The sequence below is a fragment of the Pisolithus orientalis genome (genome assembly GCF_024613125.1).
Source record: "Pisolithus orientalis strain OTSU chromosome Unknown F5J12scaffold_2, whole genome shotgun sequence".
NCBI classification, from domain to species: Eukaryota; Fungi; Basidiomycota; class Agaricomycetes; order Boletales; family Pisolithaceae; genus Pisolithus; species Pisolithus orientalis.
This window is the reverse complement of record NW_026260783.1, coordinates 370022-395866: the sequence shown is the minus strand read 5'-3', so window position 1 is coordinate 395866 and position 25845 is coordinate 370022. Positions and strand designations below refer to the sequence as shown.

The following is a 25845-nucleotide window of genomic DNA, read 5'->3' as shown; positions in this document are numbered from 1 at the left end:
AGATTTGCTGACTGAGATATGTTCATGCACTTTGCTGGGAGAAGTCCTGGTCACACACATTCCCTTCCACACTCTCTGGCAGGAGAGATGAACAACAAGGATGATGGACAGTTAGGGGAAGAGAGTGATGAGGACAGTCAGGATGGTAGTGATATGGAGGTGAATAGTGATGAAAACACAGATGACAGCTCAAGTGAGAACAACACAGATGCTTGCACAGATGTCAGCAGCAATTCAGATGACGAAGATGGTGATGAACCCAATGAGTTCAAAGAGGCTGTCATTGATGACATTTCATTCTAAAGATTCACCCTATCAACACTAGTACTAACTTCAAAGTAGTAGTTACTACAGTGTACTGGCAGTTGCAAGTTCTTTATTTCCTGGCTGCTGCTTGGTCTGTCTTGTAATTGTGCTCTGCCCTCTGTTCTATCATATTGCCTCACTATCTGCATGATCTCATTTCATGGCTTGAGTGGGAAAATTGGTCATGTAGCCTGCTGGCATGTGTCTAATACAAGAGTAATGCATTATGGACACTCCCACTACATCTCCTCAGAACCTGGTCATGGTGCCAGCAAACATATCTCTACCTCACATGAGCAGTCCCTCCCCAAACTCCTTGCAACTGTCCTTCACATCTCACAGTACTCAGAACCAATGAAGGGCATCAAGATATTAATGCTTTGTAGGACATCAAGTCATTGCAGCCTGACAAATGCCTGTGCACACCATCAGAGGTGTACATGACACTCAAGAAGATGTCAAATTCTGGTTTCTAGTTACTTCAAGTCTCTCAGATGAGTATGCAAGACTGGAGTGGATGACCATCACTGTATTGCCAGTACTGCCTCCACCTGTCCACCTGAGTAGAGCTGTTGACAGCAGTGTCATGACGAGTGAAGGTGATCTGACGTACAAGTTGGGTGACATCACTATGGCCTCTGACAGCATTCAATGGTGTGAGTAGGAAGGTGCACCTGCTCCTGTTGTAATGGATTTGGAACAGCTGTTGCAGGCAAGTATTGCATTGTATTCTTTCCCTATCCACTCACCCCTCCTGGTAGTTTCAACCTACATGGATAATGATATTGCTGGTACCCCAACTCAGGCTGACCTGTGAAAGCTGTCCAGGTACAGCTAAAGGGCAAAGAAGGATGTCTACATGGTAACCTGATGGGTGAACATGTGGACTTCTCCACCTGCACAGTCATCACAGGTGACCCAAACTTGGAACTGGACAAAGCTGGTGTTTCTGTAAGTATAGGCATGAGTCCTATGTACCCTGAACAAGGCATGTATCAACAGATGGTGGTGGGGTTGTTGCTAATGTCTCTGTGTAGTGACACTGTACAACATTGCTTACCTGCAAGAACTTGTTCAGAATGGGCTCTCGATTTATCCAGGAGCAAGATATGATGCCAGGGATACTGGAGAACATATTGACTTGCAGTACAGCAAGTGTCGATGCATTCCTCCAATACAGTTGGATAGTAGGATGACTTTTGAAGGATGGGGGGTTGGCTATATCCTTAAATATGAGTCACCAGGTGAAGCTGATGCCCTACTTGAGTAAGCTCTTAGATGTCTCAGAGTTCCTTATGCTGACAACTTTTCTAGCCTCCCACCTGAACCCCTCCATGAGGTCCCCTTATAATGCTGATTTTGGTGGTGACAAGATGAACATGCAGTAAGTCCAAGGTTGTTAGTTACCAGTTGTGTGTGTTCATAATCATTGTTCAGTATACCACAGTCAGAGACTTGTGCAGAATTATTGCATGGGTACACTGCAGGTTCATGCATGCCTCCATTGTCTATTCTTTGTTGCTGATGCTAGTTTGAATCAGATCATTTCACCATAAGCTGACAAATGCCTTGTGGGTGTCATGCAAGATACACTGCTGTGGTATCTGCAAGTACATGCTGCAAGACATGTTCCCTGACTGGAACCAAGTTCAAAACATTTTCCGGGTACCTAATTGGGATGGTCATGTCCCACTGCCAGCCATTATCAAGCCAAAGCCTCTCTGGATAGGTGAATAAATTCTGAGCATGGCTATTCCACATGGATTCAATATTCATCATGCATTGGATTAGAAAACATTGAACCCAATCCTCGACAATGGCATGATGGTTGACAACAGTGAAATTCTGTATGGCATTGTTGACAAAAAGATGGCCAGCATGACCCAAGGTGGTCCCATACTTGTTGCCTTCTGTGAGAAAGGTCTCAGCCCAGTATGTAGAGGGTCGTCAACTATGGGCTTTGCCATAATGGTTTCAGTATCAGCATCACTGATACTTTTTCTGGACTGAAAGTGGTGAGTTTCATCACCAAAAAAATTGTGGAGAAGGAGCACAGGGTCCAGGAGATCATTGATGATGCATATTGTGACTGCTTGAAGGTCATGCCTGGCATGATTATCTGAGAATCCTTCAGTATAGTGGAATGTGAACTTAGCCTTGGCTGTGACCAGTCTGATCAATACATGCAGGAGCACTTGAAGGAGGACAACAATGTCAAGCAGATGGTCAGTGCAGGATCTACAGATTCATATAGCAATGTCTCACAGATGTCTGCCTATGTCAGGCAGTGGAGTGTAGAAGGAAAGTATATACCATTCAGTTTCTGCTGTCAGACATTAACTCACTTCACCAAGGATGACTTTAGTCCAGAGGCAAGGGGAGTTCATATCTGTGCAGTCTGACCTTCCCCCCCCAGGAGTTCTTTTTCCATGGTGTGGTTGGTCAAGAAGGTCTCATCAATACTGCTGTCAAAGCAGCAGAGACAGGCTACATCTAATGATGTCTTGTCAAGGCACTGGAGGATGTCATGGTCTGCTATGACATACAGTGTGCAATTCATTGGGTGACCTCATCCAGCTCATATATGGAGAGGGTGAGATGGATGACACATTCATCAAGCACCAGAGGATCGGCACATTTGAGCTCAGGATAGGGAGTTTGAGCACAAAGTCCATGTTGATGTCATGGACAAGGAGGTGACTTGTGTCCTGGAGTTCTGCAGATCAGTATTGACAACAGCTCCCTTGAGTTGCAAGTGAAGCTTGATGAAGAATACAGTTGACCCATACAGGATCATCCCAAGTTGCAGTCATTCATTTTCCTTCATGCAGACAACCTTACCCCCCACCACATGCCTGTCAATCCACATCATATCACTTAGAATGCTGTTCAGATCTTTCACATCAACTGCCACAAGCCTAGGGACCTCAAACCAGCATACATTGTTGACACAGTCTACCAACTCATGGAGAGGCTCCTGGCTGTGCTGGACAACGATGAACTTGGTAGGGAAGCACAGGCAAGTGCTGTGCTGACCTTCTGCTTGCTTGTATGAGCCACACTCGCTACTCACCATGTGCTAGAAGAGTTCCATCTCAACTGTGAAATGTCTGAGTGGGTGTTGGGTGGGATCCAGGCAAAGTTCAACCAATCCCTTTTCAACCCTGGAGAAATGTGCAGTACCCTTGTCACCCAATCCATTGGTGAACCAGTTACTCAGATGTCACTTAACACCTTCCATTATGCCTGTGTATTCAGCAAGAATGTTACAATCAGTGTGTCTGGTTCAAAAGAAATTATCAATGTCACCACCAATATCAAGACACCTCTGCTTTCCATATACTTGGAGTCTGATGTTGCCTGGGTCACTTTGGACTGTAAACTGCCACAGTCAAGATTTGGTACAACCCTGACCCTACATCCACCATAATTGAAGAAGACTCTGAGTTCATGGAATTCTTCACTGTCCTGGATGAGGATATCAAGTCAAAGCTCCAGCTAGAACTGGTGTCCCAATGCCTTGCTCGTTTGAGGAAACAGTGGACATTTTGATGGAAGCCACTGTCATTGGTGAAATGGATGATTGTCATGGCATCACAGAAAATGTTATGTTTGGCCAGCTCGCACCCATGGGTACAAGTGCCTTTGATGTTGCATTGCACTGGGCACTGACACACTACAAGATCCCATCATTTGCCAGTGCAAAATATACTTGCTACACATGTGGATGGTGGCATGGCAATGATGCCATATGACACACACTCCCCTGCATGGTCAGAGAGTAACTTCAAGGACAAGTCAGTGGCATTCTCACCCTGCTGTCAATGGCAAACAGTGGGGGAGATCTCATTCCTCAGATACAGGCAGAGTCCTTTGGGGCAAAAGATCTGACATGAGGCTGACCCAAGACCACAAAGCACAAGAGACCTTTCCTGCACTGCCCATGCAAGTGGCATGTGCATCTCACTGCATCTGTGTGCACTTCTTGTTTATATACAGTATATCTCATTTGTTGCTTTGTTGCTCTCTTCCCATTCTGCACACCCCACTATGCACTTACAGGCAACAACCACCTCACTGTAGTTATGTACCTTATGTATGGGGAGTAAGCCTCTGTGGGGAGTTTTTCTTCAGCTTGTGCCTATGTCTCTTGCTGGATGTCCCTCCAGGCAACTGGCACATATCTAGTATGTTTTTGTCATCATGGACCCCACATAGATTACTGTACATTTTTATCATGCAAGCTAGATAGCAATAATGCTGGTGCTGAGTAAAAATCCTGTTGGTTGATCAGGACCATTCTTGGAGTTTTTCAAAGCTACCCTTGAGTGCCCTAACTCATTAGCATATGGCAAAAAGCACTTGGAGTCTCAACATGACATAATAGCAAACACTCAGTGGAATTCTCTTGCCATATTCCAGGAGGCATGCCCTGTCAAGAAATTGCTTAGGTGAAATTTCAACCTGGGCCATTAGTCTTGGACTGACAAATGATCTGCAAAATGCTTAGTGCTGAAACAGCACTGCAGTACATGCTGAGTTCTCAAACAATTCATATGCTGTAATTCAACCATCTCACAGATGAAATTTCAACCTGTCATCTGAAGTTCTGTAGTCACATAAATGATATTGCACAAGTCTATTAAGTGTGCCTGCCTGCAAAAGCACACTGCTAGCTGCTGCCCACTACCACCTCCAGAGCTCCAGGCATGGCAGAGTCACAGTCTGATGACAGGTGGCCTTCCAGTGACAAAGATGCTCTGCATGTTGCACACTGCAGATCGAAGAGGCAGATAGCAGCCCTTGAGCTTGAGCTTGAAACCATGAGAGCAAGCTCGAAAAAATCCTGCAGGTGTGTATTTACCATTTGACATTTTTACTTGTTTGCCAATCCACCATAGCCAACAGGACTCATATGTTCATCAGGGCAGAGCAATAAGACACCTGGTAACTCTTTATGAAAATGTCGAAGATCTCATTGCAGCATTCAACTGCCATCAAGAGTTTCAAGAAAATGACCATAACAAGTCTGACTTGGAGAACACTTGTGAGTATGTGAATTCAAACAGTTGATTGGTTTCTAGCTAATTGCTACCAGTGACAACTGTCTCTATAAATCCTTTGAGGAACTCATCACAGTTCTTCCTTGGATGAAATAGATTATTTTGCATGGCACTGCTGATGAACTTGAAGATATTTGCAAGCAGCTTTGAAAAGGAGCTGATGGGGCACATGGAGATGACATGGCTAATCTCAAACAAGACATCATGTCTTGGTTGACTGACTTGTTCCATCCCATTGAGCCTCCCCTCCACACTACCACCAAAGATGAGCATGGGTTTGTGCATGATGTTACTGGCAAGTTAATCTGCCCAGCAGAGTTCGATTGGGACCTAGCCATGGAACTACTTAAACCATCTACAATTTCTTTCATGTACTAATGCTGGACCAGCATGAAAGATGGGATTTGGGATCACAACCCATCTTACCTTGTCACAGCATATTCTTGGCCACTCTTCCTTTATGAAAATTTCAAGTTTTACTCAACAGATGCTGAGCAAGGACTCTTCCAATCTTCACTTCTGATTAAGGTATGTGGAATTGATTTCTGGGTAGCTACTGTTCATGGTGTTGACTTCTGCAGGCATTCAAGTTCATATTCACATCACCTTCATCCATCCAGGACCTTGACAAGGATCACACAACACCTGGATGCCATTGGGGGAGTTCCAACCAGCAGGCAGCAACTAAGAATCACATTGCTTCAATCCTTGGCATGAAGGCAGTTACTCCTTGGTCAATTGCATACACAGCAGTCCAGGTATGCTATGCTCTGGTCATGTATGCTCAATCCCTTACCATCTTAGGTCCACTTCACCCTTTCCTCTGCCAACACCTGGCACAATGTGGACAGCAACTTTGATTATTCACAATTCTACAACATGATTTTGGACTTTTTCGAAGATCTGCCAGGCCCTGCAGCTAAGAAACAAGTGGACGAGCTGCTTGCATGGTGGAATCAGTATGCATCCCAAATTCAAGTCACACTATGCTCTGATGTCTTTTTAGCAAGGCTTTTGGTAAGAACCAACTGATCATGTTGCCTGCTGCTGCAGTCAAGAAATCATCAGTGTCCCAACTTGCAGTCCAGTGCTTGGCCAAAGAGGTGGACTAATTTTGACTACCTGACATCATATTCCCATTCATTACAAGTAGCTCAATTATTGTAATTCCAGTGCATTCCCTATCTTCTGCTGGGATGGCAGCTTCCAATATATAGATATATTCATTGCATGCACCAATGCAGCCCAAAGAGTGATGTTTATGTCCACATGGTCCTAGGATTGCAGCATCTGCTGAATGATCTCTGCCTGCCCATGTAGTGGGATGTTATAAATAAATTTACACAGCAGTGGTAGTGTTCCATATGTTGTTTGTTTGTTGTTCTTATTTAAAGGTGGGATAATCCACCAACTACATAGCAATGGGACAACAATTGGCATGTAGTTGTATCATGCCACAAGATTTGCAGAATAATCAGAATTGGCAGGACATGGTGAATGCTAATAAGTAGTTGTTTAGATTGCAGATCAAGGGCTACTTGCTTGCAAGGTAGGATGATATGCCTACTGGATACTGTTGGGCTGAAGGGCTCAATATAGTTCTGAGGTTGGAGACTTGTAATGTAACAGGAGCTACATTGTGGACAATATCTATTTACATACCAGCATGCCAAAGCAATACCATCTACCTTAACCATGTAGATTTCAGTCAACATTACTCATGTGGCTTCTGCTAATACAATATCAACACCAAGTGACAGCTCCTGACAACTTCCCAGCAAATATACTAATGAATGCAGCATCCCTTACTAATGCCCAGAAATCACATGATAACAGCCATATTACATGGGACTCAACATGGTGTCCAAACATTTGGTGGAAATGGATGCACCTCAATGGTTTTGTCTATGTTTCAAGTCAGTGTCTGCCTGCCTACAAAGTACAATACACACTAATTGATGACAGACCTTACATGTTAAACAATGATGTCAGGCAATGTCAGTTGCCAGAGAAAACTATGAGGACTTGTGCATAGCTGGAACAATGCTGACTTGCTGTGATGCATCCCCACCTTGGCAGCAGTTGACAGTCACATATATGTTTTTGAAGCCTTACTCATGCAGCATACATGTATAAGGGTAGCAATAGTAGTACAGCCAAATATATTCTATGTTACTGTGGCCAGTCCATTGCACTTCTTTGGCATGCCATACAAAGTTCCCTACAAAGTATAATACATACTAATTGAGGACAGACCTTGCATGTTAAACAATGATGTCAGACAATGTCAGTTACCAGAATAAATTGTCAGGACTTGCACATAGCCAGAATAGTGCTGACCTACTGTGATGCATCCCCACCTTGGCAGCAGTTGACAGTCACATACATGTATAAGGGTAGCAATAGTAGTACAACCAAATATATTATATGTTATTGTGGCCAGCCCATTGTGCTTCTTTGGCAGGCCATACAAAATCTTACAGACAAAATTTACTGGACATGATGACGGTGGCACCTTGAGTGTGATGCCCCCTTGTTAACAACCGCACTCTTCTATGTCACCATCTGACTGTTCCTGGACGCAGTGGATGCTTGACCTCTGAACTCCTGTTCTATGTGGGAGTTTACTCCCATTCCTCGCTTTCATGTATCTCACGTTCTTCCTCGTCTTCTTGAATTTCTACTTATCGTCCGCACACTGCCCTACACAGTTCTACTTTCCTACCCCTCTCAGAACCATTGAAGTAGAGATACCTGAGCATGTTACCATTAACCAGAAGTAATCAGATACACCTGGTACACTTGCTCCCAGCTTAATCCACTTTTGTTTCTGCAACGGGGCAAGTTCACCAGCTCCGATTAGTGCTTTCTCTACCTATCCACTGCTAGTAAACCTATTTCTGATGCGTAAGCTTATACTGTTACACAACTTGAGGGGTTCGACCTCCCAATCACATTCCTCACGTTTGCTACAGCCTGACTCGGAACCAGTTGGCACTTTCTATTTCCTCTCATTGCTCGAATCCATTGAAGCCCATGCTGTGTGAACCTACGAAGTTATCAAACATTGCGCGATCTTGCCACCAATGATTGGACCTGTCATACATACATGCCAATTGAGTGGGAGCAAATTCTTGTACAGCAGTAGTGCGATGCACATAACTTTCGGCACCTCACCTTGGGTCACCGGGCCGGCGGGCCCCTTCAGCTGACGTTACCAACCTGCCAGAATTGCTGAGCTACCTGCAATGCCTTTCAATCACATCAACTTGTCAGCTTCCTGATGGAATACCTGTGGTTATGACATGGGCAACCGAGTGGACTGTTCGGCTCGTCCGATGAGCTGGCCCTAACCTTCGCGTGCCAAGCGATGTCTCAGGGAAGTGGTCATTTAGACGCCCGTATTGTTCTACTTATGTATGCTAGCCTGTTCTCAAGAGTCTGTGCTGGATTTTCTTCAAGCCAACTCCAAGTCGTCGAGCTGGTTAAATGTTCATACCTCGGCTCTCTGACGTCCACGAACGCCGTGCCCTCTATTCCGCAAATGCCCCACTCAACGATAACAGCAATTCGAGCGGCTTCTCGCTCAACACTGGGGGCATGGCTAGCTTCTTTGGTGGTGACGTAGCCGTGACTGCTATGACCACCATTCACTTGGATCCTAGCAGAAGATGGCTAGGGTGGTACAATTGTCCTGGTACCTATGAGGTTGCCAGACGCTATGGCAGAGTTTCCGACTCTAAACTTCTCGAGGGTCTCTTCCCCGGAGTTCCGACCGATCTTGCCACCTTGTTAGGGCTGGAAGAGCTAAGGGGAACAAAATATATCGGTGGTCATAATGGAACAGTTCTAGAGGAGACAGGTCCCTTCTCTGCACTTCTTATGAAGCACTCAGTGGAACGCCTGGAAACGGTGGAAATCCCCAGCAGACGGACCCAACCAATAGCGGTTACTATCACCGAGCTCGAACATGCCCCGAGCAATCAAGCCGTGTTACGCACTCCCATATACCCTCCCATTGTCGCCACCATACCCATTCTGGCCAGCGTCGGCACGGCTGTCGCATGTGGGGTATTCGAGGATTGGTTTTCCTTCTCCCTGATCGTCCTCGGAATACTTGTCAATGGAATATCGTGCATCGTTATCGGCGCAGCAGATTTTATATTTCAATACCCAATCCCCCGAGTGGACGTTCCCGGGGATGGCATCCTTGTGTCGGAAAAGGACAAAGAGATTATCGTACTGAAGGGCAGTGGGGACGCCGCGAATTCCATCACCTTAGGCTCCGCCACGCTGTCCTTCAGGCGGCGGTATTGGATCAAGTGGTGTGCGATCCTCCTCGTCTTGCAGCTCATCGCACAAATACTTCTCATTCCCCAATGTTCGCTTTTTGGCCAGATTATGTTCATCGGCTCGCTTGGGGTGTCTTGGGCATATAACATGTGGCTTGCCTCCATTGACAAGGAGAGTATTGAGAGCGAAGTCTTCGTTAGGGGTGTGTTGCGTCGTCCCAATGCCTGGAGGTACAGTCTCGGCACGCGGACCTCTGCAGTTGTGTTTATGCTTCTGGCTCTGAAACCCAAAGACCCGGGAAAAATCCTCAATATGCTGATCCCTAACGATACCCCTGAATGGTTGAAGTTCAAGGACGACATCTTATCACGAATCCGTACCGATCAGGAGCTCCGCTTCGAGACCTCCTTCTTGGACACCTTAGCACCGTGGCAAGATAGGAAACTGATGGAACCACTGTACCGCGATGCAGAAGCCGCATACAACGGATACCTCGATCACCTTGCCCGCTCGGAGACGAAAAAAGCAACCTGAAAGATGGACCATGTCACACAATGACTATGTCCTTCGGTATCATCATCTATCTGCCTATGCATACCTCATTGTCATACCTTGCTGTCTGTCAAATACCGTGCTTTAGTCTTTGTTTCACAGCATACTTCTACCTCGATGCATACATACAACACTGATAGAGTACTCCATATTAGCAAAATATATATCACTCGGATAACCATCCTCTTGGACGTGCTATATACGTACGATCACATCCGCCACCATACGTATGTGTCACGCTGCACGTATCATCACTTAAGTAAGTGCAGGTCAGGCTGGCCTTCTGTGGGCGCCGCAGTTCTTGACATGACTGCCGAGCGCCTCATATATCCCTTCACTTCCCCTCCTTAACCATTCTTCAGGTGAAACTATTTCACCCTTCGGGCAGGATGGGAAGAGGCGATTGTTGTCCTTACAGAACACCCACTCAGAGGGTCTCGGAGTGGGGCGCGAGGTCATTGAGTGTAACTCCTCGTCTATACGTACACAAAAGCAGGCCATGGTTGAGTAGGTCCAAGGGCTGACGAGGAGTAACTTACGGATAATATGGACGAAATCTTTGAGGTTCTAAGCGGACAGGGAGTGTCACTTGACCGAATGGTTTAAATGAGCATTCCACCTACCAGGTCGTTCTTGTCATAACCTTTAGTGGGCAGTTTGCAGCGTGAGCATGTAAGTGACTTCAATACGAAAAACCATACCAAACGGATCTGAAGGAGGGTTGGTATGAGGGCACGTCAATACGCTAGTGTGGTCTCATCACTAGTGTTGCACTCACTCTCAATCTCCGCACCGGCTACAAGGAAGCCGAAAAACATAAAACACTGACGTAGGTGCGTCGTTCAACTGATCTTGACACAACTTTGTGTGCCAAAACTTACCGCAAGGACGGTACCGGGTACTGTGAGCCAGCCCAATGTAGACAAGGTTTGGAATGGCTAACGACAAACTAAATCTTTCGGCGTCACCACAACCATCAGGTCGCACATACCAACAGAAGGCAGTAGATGATCGTTAATAACCACAGATGCTTCGAGTATCTGGGATGTCGCTGAGAAGTACGCCATGTAAATGAAGATTTAATGCGTACATGACTGACGTGGTTGCAATTCTCTCCATGTCAGTGAGAGCTTCGATCAGTTGACATAGCGAAGTGTGCAGAAGTGCTGAGAATACGTCAATTAGGTAAAGTTGGTAGTGCAGAAAACCTACACATCGTGGGAGGTTCGATCTTGGGGTGAATATTGTCATTCCGCTCTTCCAGAGCGGCAATGTACGAGCTCTGATTCACACTCGTCAGATAGGAGCCTAGGGATTACCAAAAATAAACACCTACGAGGTAGAAGGATATTTCTAGAGGGATGTTATCAACACGCTCTTTCTTTCGGGGCTTTGGCCGGCGCGGTGAGGACTCCGTATGACATATCTTCCGCCACATATGGGTGCATAGACCCGTCAACGAACGATCGGGGGGGTTCTCGGCAGGTAATAAAGTTTGAGTATTCCCACCCGAATCGTTCTCCGGTGAGTGGTGAGGGTTACTCGATACAAATGTTGTGGTTCCGGAGGTAAATGAGGAGTCCTGTTGGTGTGCGCGGTGCCGCGGGTAGGTAGCGCGGCGACTGCATTCAAGGCCCGGCTGGCCCTTTTCTGCTTCATTTTCGTCCTTCGGTGGCCAGTGGTGCATCGTACCGCAGTGGGGTGAAATGCTCGAGGGTAGAGTGTACTTGGGGAGGAACTTGACGTAAGGATTGATGTCTTCATACTCAATCCCATCTTCCCTGCGCAGGTAGTGCTTGACAGCTATGGCGTATGCCTCGAGCAAGTTGATAACTGTCTTCTTCTCTAGAAGCGTCTTGGCCTGACACTCGATCAACAGTGTCTCGTCTGCGGGATCAACCCTCACGCCGATGGCGTTCGCTACGGGGATGGGAAATATCAGTCAGCAAAGGGTGTTAAAGCTTCCGTCCCCACCGCGAACTCACACGGAACATGGAACCACACTGTTCGGGCGAACATGCGACTGGCATAGATGACTTGAACCCACAGCTTCCGCGCTTCGTTGTACCGGTCATAACTTGTCGTTGTGCGGAATGAAATAACAAAACCTAGAACAGTGCCGAGCCTGTGATCAATCGAGAAGTTAGTGGATAGCGGTAGGCGCAGCGAGGATAGATGTCGCCTACACGGTGAGGAGGGTTGGCTGGAGTGCCAGGCTGTGAACGTGGTAGTTGACGATGCAGACTGCAGTCGCCCATAATGCGAAGAAGAAGAGAATGCGCCAGCTACGAAAGATGGCAATTGCCCAGAGATGATGGAGGAAGTAATATGCGCGGGCTACTCGAGCTCGTACCGACATGACCACGACCAAGGTATGAGCAGCTATGAGCTTCGTATGTCACTTACTGCCAGGGGGACTGATGACGGGGGAAGCGAAAGAAGTTGCACAGGGCGCACTTTGTGCACCCCCACGAGGCCGATGCATACTAATAAGAAGCTTGGACTCCACAAGTATGCTTCGACAAGAAACGCTGTTTTCGTCACTTCCTGCGCCTTTGCAACGTGGTGGTTAATGGGCGTGAAGAGTCACGTGACAGAAAGAACATATCAGTCTGACCCGGCACGCCTCCTGCACGTTCCAGTCGTCCCCCAGAGTGTCCGTCTCTTCTGACTCGTCCTGGACATCCAAGGCGGACGGCCTTTGCATTCCTCGCGTCCACCGGTGCCGCCCACGCCAGCCGCCCACCCCTCTCACCGCACCACACCTGCAACCCCTGCGACATCGGCTTCATTTCCGATATACATACATATCCATATCATCTGACTTTGGTGCATTCCGGAGTGCAGGGACACACCCACTCGCCCCGTCGACGATACCCAAATATTTCCATCCAAACTAGTACACTTCATGACCTTCCAGCATGATCCACTCCAGTTCGGAAACAACAGCCAATTCACCAGCTCCGATTAGTCCTTTCTCTACCTATTCAGTCGCGAGTGAACCTACGTCTGATGGTAAGTTGATGCTTTTGATTTGAGGGGCTTATTTCCCCCTTTGGACCCTTGCACTGACCGGAAATTCCTCAATCACATCCATGTCGGTCCCGTGTCACCTCATTTCTGCCTATCTCGCCGTCCGCATGGCCGATCCAACCCGTCGGCTTCCCTTCTCGCCCAAACTGCATTTCAAATCGCAGAGGCGCCGGACCTCGGCGCTTTCACGTCTGTCTTCCGCGAGTTCCAGCATTTCCACACTGGCCCCCCTAGAATCTTACATCCGAATAATAACACCTTTGAACGCGACGTAGACGGTCCCTCCTCAAGATCTGCCACATCAGTCCTTTACTCCCTAGATTCGGAGGCGCGCGCAGATTCAACAGTATGGAACCAAGGCATCCTCGCATCATACCTCCGCTCTCACACCTCCACTTCTCTATCACAAAGTGTCGCTGACGCACGGCTAGCAGTTGCTGTTGACAACACGACAGACTATGGAAATGAAAGCAGCCTCGGAGACTCGATTGATAACGTCGCCTCTACAGACGACGGCTCCGAGTCAGAGACAGAAGGTGAACTAGATCCCCCTACTCTAGTTCCAGACTCAGTGGAGTCGATCAACACGGTCATGGACCCTGACTATCCTACGCTTGGTACCATCGACAGCGTTATCGAGTTCTTGAACGCAGAGCGGCATAGGGTACGGGCAGGTCGGCAAGCAGAACCAAAGATCGTTCATTACAGCTCTCCGTCAGATGTGGGGACACACAGAAGTCACAACCAAGAGATACGGCGAGGTCGGCGGCGCAAGCGGAAGAAGACGACGAAACCAGTAGAGATCCTGAAGAGGGTGCGAGATACCTCGGTGATGGCTTCTGAAACGATGACTGGTATCCTTGCAGAGGATACTAGTGGAGATGCCGATAGAGATGACCTCCCCGCACCAGATCCAAACCTAGATTCATCTTCCTCGTTCGAAAGCTTTTCAATACACTACAAGTCGACACCTTCAACTCCACCCAGGACAAAGGCGTCTTCACTCGTTCGAGAGAAATTGAAGCACAGCAAGTCAACTCCAACATTGCAAGTACAGACTATACCCCCGGATCCGCAAGTCTTGAAATTGCGGTGTTTAGCACACAAGTTACGACTGAAGTTCCCGGAAGACTATGATCGAATTACTGCTTTACTAACCCAAGATTTCAGTGGTGGGGATTCAGACTTCTCTGATCCCAGAGGACCAGCACCCCGCCCAAGGGACACCTTGATCCACGTATTTATTGACCAGTTTAGTTTCACCTTGACTTGTAACACTGACTAGCTATCTGACTGGCTTCCTATGCTTATCGTATAGTTCCAATATTTTGATTGGCCTTTTGATGTATCACAAGAAGCATCGATCAACTCCTCGACGCCCGAAGCATCTGTCACACGCCGCTTTAGCTTTACTCCTCGAACGTGGTCGTCCGATAACACGACGATGCCTTGTTACTTCTTCACCTCTCTACCAACCCATGGACACTGCCGAACAATTAGGGTACGAAGTACGCATATATGCACGCGTGCCTGACGACGGAAAGGGCCAAGACCGCCGCTCCAGTCACGGTCATACGCATACGCCAGATTTGTCCACATTCCGGAATGCAAGTTGGCGCAAGTCTGACGCTGGAACATCGCCCACCTCCAAGGGGCACGCGCGGGGTAGCTCAGTAGGGAGTGATTCTGATCCTAATGGCTCACATGCCATGAGTTCGTCGTCATCATTAACACGTCCCCTCGGAAGCCTATCCTCACGAGTGCGGTACCGGGAGCAGGGAGTGGATGAACTACTACAACTCAAGTTACATCAAGCCATCGCGGACGTGGACGTTCCTCCTCCCAATGCAACGATCGTCCTCGCCACGGGTGATGGGAATGTGGGACAATTTAATGATGACGGGTTCTTGGGGCCCGTCCGCACCGCTCTGAAGAAGGGTTGGAAGGTCGAGTTATATGCATGGGAAGACGGCCTAAGCCGAGCATGGAAAAGGGAGTTCGCGGAAGGTCCGTATAAAGATCGCTTTAGGATAATCAAGATGGAGGATTTTGCATATGATCTACTGGAGGTGGATGTGGAGGCAAAGGAGTAGGTGTCTTTCCCACCCCACGAGTGCGATTCCCCAGACAATTGTGGGGCGTCAGGCTTTTCTGACCACAGAGCTATGACGTCTGTGGCCTATGCAGGTTCTTGTTTTCTCGTTCGCATGACCTTATCATTTCCACTCTATACCTCGAGCATTTTGTATCGTTCATCATCGGCATGCTAGTTACAACTTTGGCATAACCATAACCTTGACATTCGCATTTCATGTTGTTTCACAGGTTTTCCTTGTCGTTTAAAATACGGTGTACTTTCACTAAATATGCGTTCAGCTAATTACACTGTGCGTGGTCTCCATCGTTATTCTTTCCCATACGATTCCCGTAGGTTGTAACCTTTGCCACACGGGTGCATAGCTTTGCATGTACTTCGCCCCAAGTTGTCAACGCAACGCTCTCCTTTTTTCCGATAGCACTCTCCCGCACTCCTTCGCAATATTAGGCTTTTCCAAGTTTTGCTTGGAGGTGGGGTTTTGTGCCAATCTTACAAATGACTTGAGAAACTTAGCTACATGTGTCAATCTAGGCCTGAGGAAATAATTCTACGTAAAACTTGATAAATACTGTAATAAGATTAGAAATTGTTGCATTGCCCTGTGGTGTAGCTGTAGCTTCCCAAAGCTCCTACTTTGCAGTTGAATCCGAATGCGGGGTGTTCAAATGCCACAGGGCAGTGCTTTTTTAGCACTGATTTTTAACCTAACCCAGGCTGCGAACTCATATTGGCATTTTCTCGTTGTCCTTCCCCACAAGAATACAGTCAACATCATCAAAGACGTTCTGATTGCATAACGAGGTAAAAGTACACATGACCCGCACACTGTGCTTGTAGTATTTTCTTTCAAAAAATATCAACTACACCACGACCTTGTGAGATGACGGCGACAACCTTTCCTTCAAAGCTAAGCAAATCTCCTCCAGTGGTAGCTACCAGGTCCACAGTGTCAGCGTCTCGACCAACTCCAAGCAGCGACTCTACATTGGTGGAGGCTATATTCAATGCTGTTGCAGTGTCAATAACGTCCGGGGCGTCAATGGATGCCTTGTGGATTACGGCTCATAAGACATCTTCGTCAAATTAATCAACCTTGGGGGATTACTCACCCAGGCAGCATCCCACCTCATGTTCTGGGCAGCCCAGCCTGTCAACATGACGACCTCTTCGACACCTTGGTGTCCAATGCCGACCGTAACATTATTCTTGATCAGTGTCGTCAAAACGTTATCTTTTGTCAACGGAGGGCCGGCAAGACTGAGGATCGTGTGTCAGGTCAATTGATAGTACAAAAAAGTTTGTGGAGAGATAAGCGAATACTCACGCACGGCGGCCTTCCCAGTAGAAAGGGAACGAACGGACAGGGGCAATAATGACTCCTACGTTGGCGCTGGCAAGTTCAGGGGCAAGTAGGTGTGTCTCTGCACCACCCACGATTGTCATTTTCATCGGCACATTGGATTGTGCTTCAACTTCTGCCTTGAGGGCGAGCAAAGAAGCGATGATGTCCGCGTTCTTCGCGTCCACGGCTAATGTGAGCGTGCCCTGTCAGTCATCAGATTTAGCGCCAGGTCGGAAGAACAATATCGATCAAAATAATCACATTGTATACTGCTTGGAACATCTGTCCTCTGAGCGAACTCTCGTGATTGAAGAGCAAGTTGCGCAGTGTGGCTATCTGCGTGCTGACGCTTACACCCGTGCTTCTGTGTAGTATACCAACATGCAAGGCAGCATTCCGTTTTATGACCGCACCCTTTTCTAGCTTGTGTTTTGCACCGAGGGAAAGGTGCGTGCTGATACCCTCAAGGAAGCCGACGTTCAAGCTGTCGCCACTAGCAGGACTAATAGGTGCAGTGACAGATGATGTCACACCAGCGCGGTATGCGAGCCTAAGGCAATGATCAGTATGTACAAGGCATGCTTGAGAGAAGTTGGATCTTACATAGCATCTCGGGTACCAAATATGAGACCGTCATAAGCAGCGACAATTCCATCGCTCAGTATACTCGGCACTGAATCCCACAAAGGGTCTTTAACGGGTCCATCTGACGTGGTGATCTCCAACGGAATCTCTTGCAGACCGAGAGCTGTTCCTACAGAAGTCAATGCAGGCATGATAGAACCACGCTGGAGATCTTGAATGTAATAGTCCGGATAGTTGTCCGGAGGACAGGCATCCGCCGATCCGTTACAAACGATAGTGCCATCAAATACAAGCACGCCTTCATAGTCTGGTCCGGGCGCCTCGTAGACAAGTTGCGCACCGTTGGAATCCCTCTGCCAAATGCTAGACGCATTGCGGAAGACCACGGCGGTCACAACCTCCTTAGGATCGAGAGGGGGCAAGCCTTCATAACTGACTGCAGTTTGCGCCTCATCATCAAAGTTTGGTGTGACGGCTGCCTCCTGAAATGACTCCTTCAGAGCTGAGACGGGGTTCGTAAGTTGAGGAATCCCATCGATGAACACTTGCAGGGGCGTGGCGCCTAGAGCCAATGGGTGACTGTCCCAAATCACGAGATCTTAAGGAATGGGATATATAAGGCGTCGGTAGTGGGGAAGACTGTTTAGCTTACCTGCATCGTAACCTGGGAAAATCCATTCAATGCCTGGCTCATTGATGTTCATAGGGCCTCACCTTCTTTGACATAGCCAAGTCTGTAGTCAAGACCAAGCAGTCTGGCGGCCGTAGTCGTGACTGAAGCGATCGCAGCGTCTTCAGGAAGACCATAATAGTAAGCTTGCTGGGCATCATGGAGAAGCCAACGGGTCACAACCGCTGCTGGGGTGTCACTCTGACGGAACCGAAATACTGAATGAGGGAATTGTTTAGCAGAGAGCTCAATGCTTACCTTCATAATGACGTCAAAACCTGCATCATGTAGGACGCGAGGCGCGTATGTTGAATGTCTATACCCCTCACGCTTGAACCTCGCAAAAGAACCAAACGTTGCAATTGCAGGAGTGTGATCTGCTAAGAGTCATTAAAGGCGACACGAAAGCTGCAGCAAGAAACAAACTGTAGGCCTTCTTGAGAAGTCCTGGTACGAGATAAGCCTCGAGTGCGTGGTGGAAAGCGGCGACGGGGAACTTGAACTCGTTCGTCAACTGTAACAAGGGGTCTGCATCAGACAAGTCACCCCGCACACGTCAAAAATTGAAGTCCTGACCCGGACGAAAGCATCGAGGTCAACAGCCTCGTAACAATGAACATGGACCTGTCCATTAGGTCTCAGCTCTAATCTACCCCGAAGGAATATGCGTGACACAACCTTGACTTTACCACGCAGCGTGTCGACCGCCGCTTCATACTGCAAATCGTTTGGGAACGGACCAAGCTCATCTGTCGCTGTGCCATTAAGTACTTTGGCACAATATTCGTCCTGCTTTTCCTTCATCTGACGTGCCTTGTCGTACCTTCCAAGATGTGAAATGTTAATACAAGCAGGTTATTTGTGACACGCACAAACTTCTGTATGCCCAGACAGTGTCCATCCTGACACCACCATATGACTTCGCTAAAGAGGAATGAGCACGTATGAACAATGGATGACAGGACATGACTTACAGGGATTCTCTCCTAAAACCAGGAAAGAAAATTTAACAATCGAACGTCTAAGATCTGAAACAATGCTGACCACATGCATGCCTGTGATATAACAAAAGCTCAGTACTTGCCGCAAAAATAACATGTATAGTACACACTTCATGTGTCGCCATAGCGGTGGAATGGAGTAGTCAATGTCGGAGCCATCCAGTCCATAAGGAGGGGCAACAAGCATCGAGGTAGAGGATCTCTCGCTGGTGGCTCGCATCTTTATTGTGAATCCCTGTCCCCCTGCCCCAGTGATTTATTCTCACACTCTGGTCACGAAGCTCACGAAAACACCTACCAATAGCATTATTTGAACCTGGCAGAATAAGAGAGGTAGTAACCCCTCCTGCGACGGATAAGTTGTAGGCATCGTGAGTGTTCAGGCCGTCTAAAGAACGCAACCATGGCTGGGTAATCCCATTAGGAGAATCTGTGTCATCTGCTCCAGAAAGAAGGGGAGAAGACATAACACCATGGTGTGAATGTACATCGACGATTCTGGATAGAGTCAAATACGGGATCGTTGACCCATAAGAGTTTCACATACCCTGGCGTCACCCAAGCACCCTGTAAATTTTCGGGTAAGCAGCAACACACTTTACAAGAACGAAAAGGCCCACCTGAGCATCAATAAATAAAGCGTCCTCGGGGACATCGAGTTGCGTGCCTATTTGCTGAATAAGACCCTGGTCTAACAGAATGTCGCCAGCTACGATTTCACTGCCGTCATTGACACCAGTCCAGATGGTGGCGTTGCGGATCAAAACAGTCGGTGTGCCCAATTCATATCTGTCGGACACGTTTCGGCTATCGAAGTCGGGAGGCGGGCCTGGGGACACATCCAAAGCATTGCACTGCGCAACGATATCGCTCAAGGTGAAAGGAACCTGAGCCGTGTGGTTGCCACCATCGGCCACGAGCGGAAACCTGGGGCAAAGAGAGAAACCTAGAACTACAGATACGAGCAGAGGAAAGACCAGAGGCCTGATGTTGAGTGAAGGACGCTGTTGCGCCGATTGATTGCGTTGTTCAGCATTGTAGACTGGAAGTCCTTTCTCTATGGTATGCATGCGTAGCTGGGGGATGGGGAATGCGAGAACGTGCGGGGTAGTTTTTATACATCAGAGTGCACCGCTCGCTCTCGACATGTTAGGACACATCGATGCCTGCGTAAAAGTAAAGGCACAGCAGAAGTATTCTCATTACATTGGAATGTACGAAGGAACTCACCTGACATTGGAGCTCCATAACGGCGGAAGCGAATTGTGGGGAACTCACGGAGAAGTACCATAACCGATATTCTCGCCTTCCTCGCATCTTATTCTTCGGAAGACAGCCCTGAAGGAAAAGGAAAGGGGGATATCGTGACGTCTTGAATGAACCCATTCATCGAACCTGCCATTACAGAAATGGTAGCTGAGATCCATGTCGCAGGGCCGTACTAAATGTACAGTCGCATGTAATATCGTATTGTCACGCAATGCCAAGCCTCGTGACGCCGGTGGGAATTCCTAGCGGGTCATCTGGTGTCACAGGCAGAAGGCGGGCTGATTCAATCCGCCTCAATGATCAGGAAAGACATATGAACAAGCAGCGGTTTAAACTACGACTACTCCACTAATCGACTCAGGGTACTTTGAGGGTACGAAGGGGAGTTCAAATAACGAAGGCAAGGCTGCGGCGACTGCGACCTGATGATTTGCAGAGCGAGAGGTACTCAGCCGATCGCACGGAGAAGATCACGACAAACAAAGCCAAACACATAAGAACGCGCGAAGATAGATGGGTAGGTGGGTGACCAAAAACTGTGCTAAGCTAGTGGGACGACGAGGGGCAGAAGCCAGGAGAGTAAGAAATGGTAACTACGGGAAACGGCCCACCCAGTGAGATGACGGGAACAAGTCAGGAGGGACGAAGCGAACCCCTTTGACCGCCATCTCACCAAGGCTGTAGGAGAAAACTCCGCCCGCAGGGTGCGAAGCTACAAAGACAGGCGACATGATGCAAAGCCGCTGGGAGACCTTGCAGTGGCGGTCGCACCCAGTCGCTTAGTCTCCTATAATCAAATCTAACCCAATTGAGTGAATGGAAAAATAGTCAAAAAGATTTGACAAGAGCGAGATTCGAACTCGCGCCCTTTCGGACTGGATTCGACTGCCTGATTCCAGCGCCTTAGACCGCTCGGCCATCTTGCCTTGTTCCGCCTTGAAAGAAACACCATTAACAGAGGTGGAATGACCCTCGACCAGAGATCCGTGTGGCATATTGTGTAGTCGAGCTTGCTGTCAGATGTCAATGGTACACATGACACTTGTGATACGGTCACCACAACGTACCTTTTTACCAGTAAATCTGATAAGAAACTTTCAGGGCTGAATCTCACCCCTAAGATCCTTGTCTCGAACAGCCTGAGGCGGTCGAAAATCTCCAGTCTGGACAGACGCCCACCTGGTTTCGAGCCCTGTGGCAAAGTTCCTACCGTGTGCCTTTTAAGTCTCCCGTATCTTCCACGAATCTTTTGTGTGGTCTCGTGCAATCCAACGGCTTGGTATTGACGAAGTATGAACCTAGCACATCCGACGGTAGTGGCATGCACGCTCACTTCTAATGGTTCTCGACTCGACATGCCCTCGCGTGCACCATCGATATTTCCAATCACGACGCGGATGGACTTCTGACAACTAAAGGGTAAAGCTGGTTAATTCGCATCAACCTGGTTCCCTGACCTAAAAGGCGCACAATCCTTATCTCTGAAATTCGACTCTCACCAAGGTAACCCACTGATAAGCACACCGTCACATAATGCGCATAAAAGATAAAAGGCTCACCTGCGATAGTTTCGCGGGTGCTCTTTCCCCTTCCCTGTCTCCCACGGTGCGCTTTTTGTGTCCATGTCGGATCAAGTACTTCCTCAGGGTGCGGGTTATGGTGTCGGTAAGCACTGAATTTTCTTGGATCCACAAGGTTGATTAATTCTTGCAGTGGTCGGTGGGTAGAGTTGAGGCCGTTCGCAGTCCTACGCTACTTATTAGACCGAACGCAGGAATTGGCCTATTTTTTAGTGCCTTCATGCTCGGCTTAACGGCCATTCAAGCCAGATACACTGGGGTTTCTCCAAAGGACTCCGAGGAGTTTACCTCCGCGTCGCGAAGCGTAAAGCCCGGTCTCATCGCGTCAGGAATTGTTTCAGCGTGGACTTGGGCAGCCACGCTGGTAAGTGCATCTATATAGGCTAGTCTCACGAAATTCTCATGCGTGGAGTTCAGTTGCAATCTAGTGCCGTCGCTTACAGGTACGGCATATCAGGGCCGTGGTGGTATGCCGCAGGCGCCACTGTTCAGGTCCTTCTCTTTGCACAGCTCGCTGCCAAACTCAAACTGAATGCACCATATGCTCACACTTGGCTTGAAATCGTTGCAGTACGATGGGGGACAGCGGCCCACTTGATATTCATGTTCTTTGGCCTTGCAACAAACCTAATCGTTTCATCTATGCTGGTTCTAGGAGGTTCGGCTACTGTGACAGACCTCAGTGGGATGAGTACCATTGCTGCGTGTTTCCTAATCCCCTTAGGTGTGGCGATTTACGTGGTTGTGGGTGGCATGCGTTCGACGCTGCTTTGCGATTAGTAAGTCTTCTTCACGGATAACTAAGTAGAGAGGTCTGACTTTCGGGTCGCAGCACTCACACTACGGTCCTCTTTGCCATCATTCTCACTTTTGTATTCACTGTCTATGCGACGTCAGGGTACATTGGTTCGATCAGCAAGATGCACTTCCTCCTCTCTGAAGTCTCGACAGTCGCTCCTGTCGCTGGGAACGCCGGTGGATCTTACTTGACCCTACGTTCGAAGAATGGCCTTATCTTTGGCGTCATAAATTTAATCGGAAACTTTGCCACTGTCTTCCAAGATCAGGCATACTGGCAACGTGCGATCGCCAGCAGGCCCGCCACTACGGTCAAGGCGTACCTCATCGGAGGTCTTGCTTGGTAAGTTTCTGTCGGTAATGCGTCTTGTGCGGCCGATTTTATATACTGGACAGGTTTGCTATCCCGTTCACGATGGCCACTACCCTCGGGCTATCTGCAGTTGCTCTAAGCGCCGTACCCGCGTCATCGTCACCTGCGCAAGAACCCACCTCTAGCGGCTTCGTCCCCCTACTCCCTACCTTGTCGGATGCACAAATCTCGGCAGGGCTTCCGGCACCCGTCGCTGCTGCGACACTGCTAGGCAAGAGTGGCGCGACTGCAATGCTTATCCTGCTGTTCTTGGCTGTGACAAGCGCAACGAGCGCGGAGTTGATTGCCGTCTCCTCCATTTGGACCTACGATATATACGTAAGGTATATTAATCCGAACGCGACTGAGCAGCAGATCCTCCAGATGAGTCACATAGGGGTTAGTTATAATGTTTCGCACCCAGGCCACTTGCTTACTTGGGCTGGACATCAGGTTGCAGCATTCGCGCTGGTGATGGGCATTGCTGGAGTGATCTTCTACTACATCGGCATCTCTATGGGTTGGCTTTACGTAGGATTTCTCCTATGCCACGCAGTTACCCACCTGCTGATTGACTGCCGGACTACATCAGACATTTATGGGTGTCATACTTGGGTCCGCTGTAGTGCCCATCGCTCTTTGCATCACCTGGCGCAAGGCTAGCAAAGTTGGATGCCTTTCTGGGGCTGTAGTCGGATTCATTGTCGGTGTCGTGGCGTGGCTCGCGACAACTGCAGGATTGAACAACAATCTGATCAACGTTACTGTGAGCAGTAGTGCCTAATTCTCCTTCCTGCTCGCGAATATCTTACTCTTTTGTCTGTAGACTAGTGGAGGTGAGATCCATGCACGCCTGCCTGCATGCGTGAATGTTAACCTTACGCTGGCCAGGAAATTATGAAATGTTGGCAGGCAACCTCGGCTCTATCGCTATCGGAGGTATCATAGCCACCATCGTTTCTCTGATTGTGAATGAAATTTCCTTATGTCACCTTAGTGACCGTGCGCTAACATTCACAACGCTCAGTGGCCTGAAGATTACGACTTTGCTGCGACACGTGCGATCAATTCGCCAGCATCCCACCATCAGGCACCAGCAGTGGGCGAGGGCGACGTATACGCGGAGAAAAAGGTACCCGACTCGTCAATTTCCTCGGTCGTAAACGAAGCACCCAAACTCGACAACGAACTGGACTCCGTTGGTTTGAATAAGGCGTTCAAGTTTGCTGCTTGGTCCTCTGTTGCCTTAGTACGTCCTTACCGCTGACTGAGGTGACTTCTGAGTGCCGACCCATTGTCCCACTTACAGACTCTAATCTTCATGATTCTCATTCCTCTTCCACTCTTTGGTGCCTCGACGGTTTATTCCGTAACTGGTTTCACGGTATGGGTTGTTGTTGGCATCGTGTGGGCTTTTTGCTCGGCATTCGCTGTGGTGCTCTACCCTCTGTGGGAGAGTCGTGCCGCCCTGGCCTTGATATCACGAGGGATCATCAAGGTATTATCTCCGTTTCTGTCGTAGATTGTAACTTTCTGAACAATGGCACGTGATCATTAGGACATTTTTGCCGAGGGCTCGGGGAAGTATGTACCCCCAGAAGCCACCGCTGACACTCGAGCAGCGGCATGATGTGATCAAATAAACTCTGGGATTAACTGGGTGCTTGACTGTATTTCGAACGTTTCAAGAATCAATAGACCGATATACTCTTAAGATTGTTTCCGACGCATCTATCGTGTTATGACGAACATGCGGGATAGTTGGTGTATGTATGTACCGCATGCAGGGTACAAATGCGTACACGGCAGACATACGTAGCTAAGTTAACAAGTGAAGAAGGCTTGCCGTAGTTGGAAGTGGCTGTGACACAAAAAGATGAACTGGATATCATGACAATGTATACGTACACGAGGTGTGAGCGGAGGGGTGTAGAGATGGATGGTAAACAAGCGTAAATGCAACAACATTTACCCCCATGCAGCTGTGGTGCTATACAAGCGTGGAGTCGTGTATTAGATCCCGCATTATCGGGAAAGCATGGAGAGGGGGCATACCTGTAGTTCACGATAAGATGTCCGTCCGTTGCGAACGACTACGAGCCTAGAGTAAGCCAAGAGGATAAACTGATAAGACCTGGAACAGACTTTATACAAGTTGGACACTGTATCATCGGGAGCTGGGGAGAACGCGAGATTGATGTATGTAAACTGCAAATCACGCAGTCGTGTCATGTCAGAGGCACGAAATGGTCACTGCTTGTGCATTTCGAGCATTCGCGATCGCAGACGTACTAGGGGATCTCCAGCCTTCCAGCCCAACTCCTTCCTCAAAAACTGTATGACAGCCTGGAAGCGGTTCGCCGCGGTAATCTTGTAAAAGTTTTGTTTCATAATCGGCGCGTTCCCAACAGCCTTGAAGCGTACAACAACTGTTCAACCCAGACATCCAAATTCAAATGAACATTCGTTTCATAAACGAACCAACGGCGGGGACACAGAACAACAGTACCTTTTGAAGGATCCTTCTTCTTGTAGGTTTCAAGAGCTTGAATCGCGGGTGAAACACCTTCTCCACTCTCCCCTGGGAGCGACATTTGACGTCCTGGCTCATCAGGACTGCCTGGTGCTTGTGCCATCCCCGAAGCGCTGAACGGTCTGAGCCAGCTCAGTTGATGCCAAGATGGCAATTTCCAGAAAGGGAAATGTGAACTGTTTTCGGGTACGAGTGTAGCATCTGAATATTGAATACCAGCTGTCGCTGCTAGTGACTACTGGTACTGAAATGTTACTTTGGTTGCACGGAACAGGGGTAGTTCTCAGGATGAAACCAGAACCGGTACGTTGAGACGTTGCGACCACAGCTGCCCATTGGCTAAGTTACATAATACACTTTAGTGGACCGG

The 25845-nt window shown here is 48.3% G+C and overlaps 8 protein-coding genes and 1 non-coding gene across 9 annotated transcripts; 5 read left to right on the top strand and 4 right to left on the bottom strand.

The window, feature by feature from the left end:
• Window positions 1-718: 718 nt before the first annotated feature.
• On the top strand, window positions 719-3858 carry F5J12DRAFT_902512 (RNA polymerase II largest subunit; the record flags this gene model as incomplete). Its single annotated transcript, XM_051748306.1, has 15 exons — window positions 719-962; window positions 1127-1294; window positions 1344-1461; window positions 1544-1690; window positions 1848-1992; window positions 2098-2208; window positions 2247-2405; window positions 2478-2687; window positions 2723-2773; window positions 2955-3002; window positions 3029-3061; window positions 3098-3163; window positions 3188-3329; window positions 3363-3517; window positions 3703-3858. The coding sequence occupies 15 exons, from the start codon at window positions 719-721 to the stop codon at window positions 3856-3858; spliced, it is 1953 nt and encodes a 650-aa protein (XP_051604694.1).
• Window positions 3859-5519: 1661 nt separating this feature from the next.
• Window positions 5520-6401, top strand: F5J12DRAFT_712857 (uncharacterized protein; the record flags this gene model as incomplete). Its single annotated transcript, XM_051740791.1, is given in 4 exon segments — window positions 5520-5740; window positions 5759-5897; window positions 5951-6127; window positions 6174-6401. Coding segments are annotated over 4 exon segments (765 nt in total), but the record flags the coding sequence as incomplete, so codon positions are not given.
• A 2208-nt stretch (window positions 6402-8609) lies between these two features.
• F5J12DRAFT_924495 (uncharacterized protein) lies at window positions 8610-10196 on the top strand (the record flags this gene model as incomplete). The annotated part of the gene is made up of 1 exon (XM_051749349.1): window positions 8610-10196. Exon 1 carries the CDS (start codon window positions 8859-8861, stop codon window positions 10194-10196), a length of 1338 nt encoding a protein of 445 aa, XP_051604692.1. The 5' UTR covers window positions 8610-8858.
• Window positions 10197-10340: 144 nt separating this feature from the next.
• Window positions 10341-12782, bottom strand: F5J12DRAFT_181927 (UPF0187-domain-containing protein). Its single transcript, XM_051738269.1, has 12 exons — window positions 12401-12782; window positions 12200-12339; window positions 11551-12134; window positions 11427-11496; window positions 11305-11380; window positions 11206-11254; window positions 11096-11152; window positions 10993-11038; window positions 10916-10924; window positions 10838-10857; window positions 10754-10781; window positions 10341-10690 (listed from the first exon to the last, which is right to left on the bottom strand). The coding sequence occupies exons 1-12, from the start codon at window positions 12571-12573 to the stop codon at window positions 10485-10487; spliced, it is 1458 nt and encodes a 485-aa protein (XP_051604691.1). The 5' UTR covers window positions 12574-12782; the 3' UTR covers window positions 10341-10484.
• Window positions 12783-12857: 75 nt separating this feature from the next.
• On the top strand, window positions 12858-15527 carry F5J12DRAFT_181907 (uncharacterized protein). Its single transcript, XM_051738268.1, has 3 exons — window positions 12858-13229; window positions 13412-14498; window positions 14566-15527. Exons 1-3 carry the CDS (start codon window positions 13136-13138, stop codon window positions 15338-15340), a joined length of 1956 nt encoding a protein of 651 aa, XP_051604690.1. The 5' UTR covers window positions 12858-13135; the 3' UTR covers window positions 15341-15527.
• A 586-nt stretch (window positions 15528-16113) lies between these two features.
• F5J12DRAFT_181866 (uncharacterized protein) lies at window positions 16114-20441 on the bottom strand. Its single transcript, XM_051738267.1, has 19 exons — window positions 20174-20441; window positions 19564-20109; window positions 19491-19510; window positions 19242-19441; window positions 19054-19186; window positions 18987-18997; window positions 18917-18928; window positions 18815-18866; window positions 18621-18765; window positions 18519-18566; window positions 18369-18456; window positions 18201-18319; window positions 17987-18143; window positions 17925-17936; window positions 17291-17870; window positions 16949-17237; window positions 16670-16890; window positions 16455-16602; window positions 16114-16392 (listed from the first exon to the last, which is right to left on the bottom strand). The coding sequence occupies exons 2-19, from the start codon at window positions 20011-20013 to the stop codon at window positions 16192-16194; spliced, it is 2886 nt and encodes a 961-aa protein (XP_051604689.1). The 5' UTR covers window positions 20014-20109; window positions 20174-20441; the 3' UTR covers window positions 16114-16191.
• Window positions 20442-21051: 610 nt separating this feature from the next.
• F5J12DRAFT_t12 lies at window positions 21052-21138 on the bottom strand. Its single transcript has one exon. It is a non-coding gene; the product is annotated as a tRNA-Leu (tRNA).
• A 564-nt stretch (window positions 21139-21702) lies between these two features.
• Window positions 21703-24856, top strand: F5J12DRAFT_181758 (urea transporter). The gene is made up of 13 exons (XM_051738266.1): window positions 21703-21877; window positions 21926-21931; window positions 21987-22156; window positions 22210-22571; window positions 22625-22933; window positions 22987-23341; window positions 23396-23473; window positions 23535-23708; window positions 23769-23778; window positions 23834-23910; window positions 23970-24191; window positions 24252-24440; window positions 24501-24856. Exons 1-13 carry the CDS (start codon window positions 21835-21837, stop codon window positions 24570-24572), a joined length of 2067 nt encoding a protein of 688 aa, XP_051604688.1. The 5' UTR covers window positions 21703-21834; the 3' UTR covers window positions 24573-24856.
• F5J12DRAFT_181754 (putative ubiquitin-like modifier) lies at window positions 24688-25731 on the bottom strand. Its single transcript, XM_051738265.1, has 5 exons — window positions 25452-25731; window positions 25235-25371; window positions 25088-25150; window positions 24998-25035; window positions 24688-24932 (listed from the first exon to the last, which is right to left on the bottom strand). The coding sequence occupies exons 1-5, from the start codon at window positions 25576-25578 to the stop codon at window positions 24911-24913; spliced, it is 387 nt and encodes a 128-aa protein (XP_051604687.1). The 5' UTR covers window positions 25579-25731; the 3' UTR covers window positions 24688-24910.
• Between the last annotated feature and the right edge of the window lie 114 nt (window positions 25732-25845).

Coding starts and splice junctions, on each gene's coding strand:
- F5J12DRAFT_181866 (XM_051738267.1), bottom strand. CDS start 20,013: ATGCATACCATAGAGAAAGGACTTCCAGTCTACAATGCTGAACAACGC. Junction 19,442..19,490: donor GGTGCTTGGGTGACGCCAGG/GTATGTGAAACT, acceptor GACTCTATCCAG/AATCGTCGATGTACATTCAC. Junction 16,393..16,454: donor TGAGGTGGGATGCTGCCTGG/GTGAGTAATCCC, acceptor GTAATCCACAAG/GCATCCATTGACGCCCCGGA.
- F5J12DRAFT_181754 (XM_051738265.1), bottom strand. CDS start 25,578: ATGGCACAAGCACCAGGCAGTCCTGATGAGCCAGGACGTCAAATGTCG. Junction 25,151..25,234: donor GGAAGGCTGGAGATCCCCTA/GTACGTCTGCGA, acceptor CGTGATTTGCAG/TTTACATACATCAATCTCGC. Junction 24,933..24,997: donor CATCTTATCGTGAACTACAG/GTATGCCCCCTC, acceptor ACGCTTGTATAG/CACCACAGCTGCATGGGGGT.
- F5J12DRAFT_181907 (XM_051738268.1), top strand. CDS start 13,136: ATGATCCACTCCAGTTCGGAAACAACAGCCAATTCACCAGCTCCGATT. Junction 13,230..13,411: donor GAGTGAACCTACGTCTGATG/GTAAGTTGATGC, acceptor TTCAAATCGCAG/AGGCGCCGGACCTCGGCGCT. Junction 14,499..14,565: donor ATCCACGTATTTATTGACCA/GTTTAGTTTCAC, acceptor CTTATCGTATAG/TTCCAATATTTTGATTGGCC.
- F5J12DRAFT_181758 (XM_051738266.1), top strand. CDS start 21,835: ATGTCGGATCAAGTACTTCCTCAGGGTGCGGGTTATGGTGTCG. Junction 22,934..22,986: donor CTCATCGGAGGTCTTGCTTG/GTAAGTTTCTGT, acceptor TATACTGGACAG/GTTTGCTATCCCGTTCACGA. Junction 23,342..23,395: donor TCCAGATGAGTCACATAGGG/GTTAGTTATAAT, acceptor GCTGGACATCAG/GTTGCAGCATTCGCGCTGGT.
- F5J12DRAFT_181927 (XM_051738269.1), bottom strand. CDS start 12,573: ATGTCGGTACGAGCTCGAGTAGCCCGCGCATATTACTTCCTCCATCAT. Junction 11,381..11,426: donor GATCGAACCTCCCACGATGT/GTAGGTTTTCTG, acceptor ACGTATTCTCAG/CACTTCTGCACACTTCGCTA. Junction 10,691..10,753: donor AGATTTCGTCCATATTATCC/GTAAGTTACTCC, acceptor GTGTACGTATAG/ACGAGGAGTTACACTCAATG.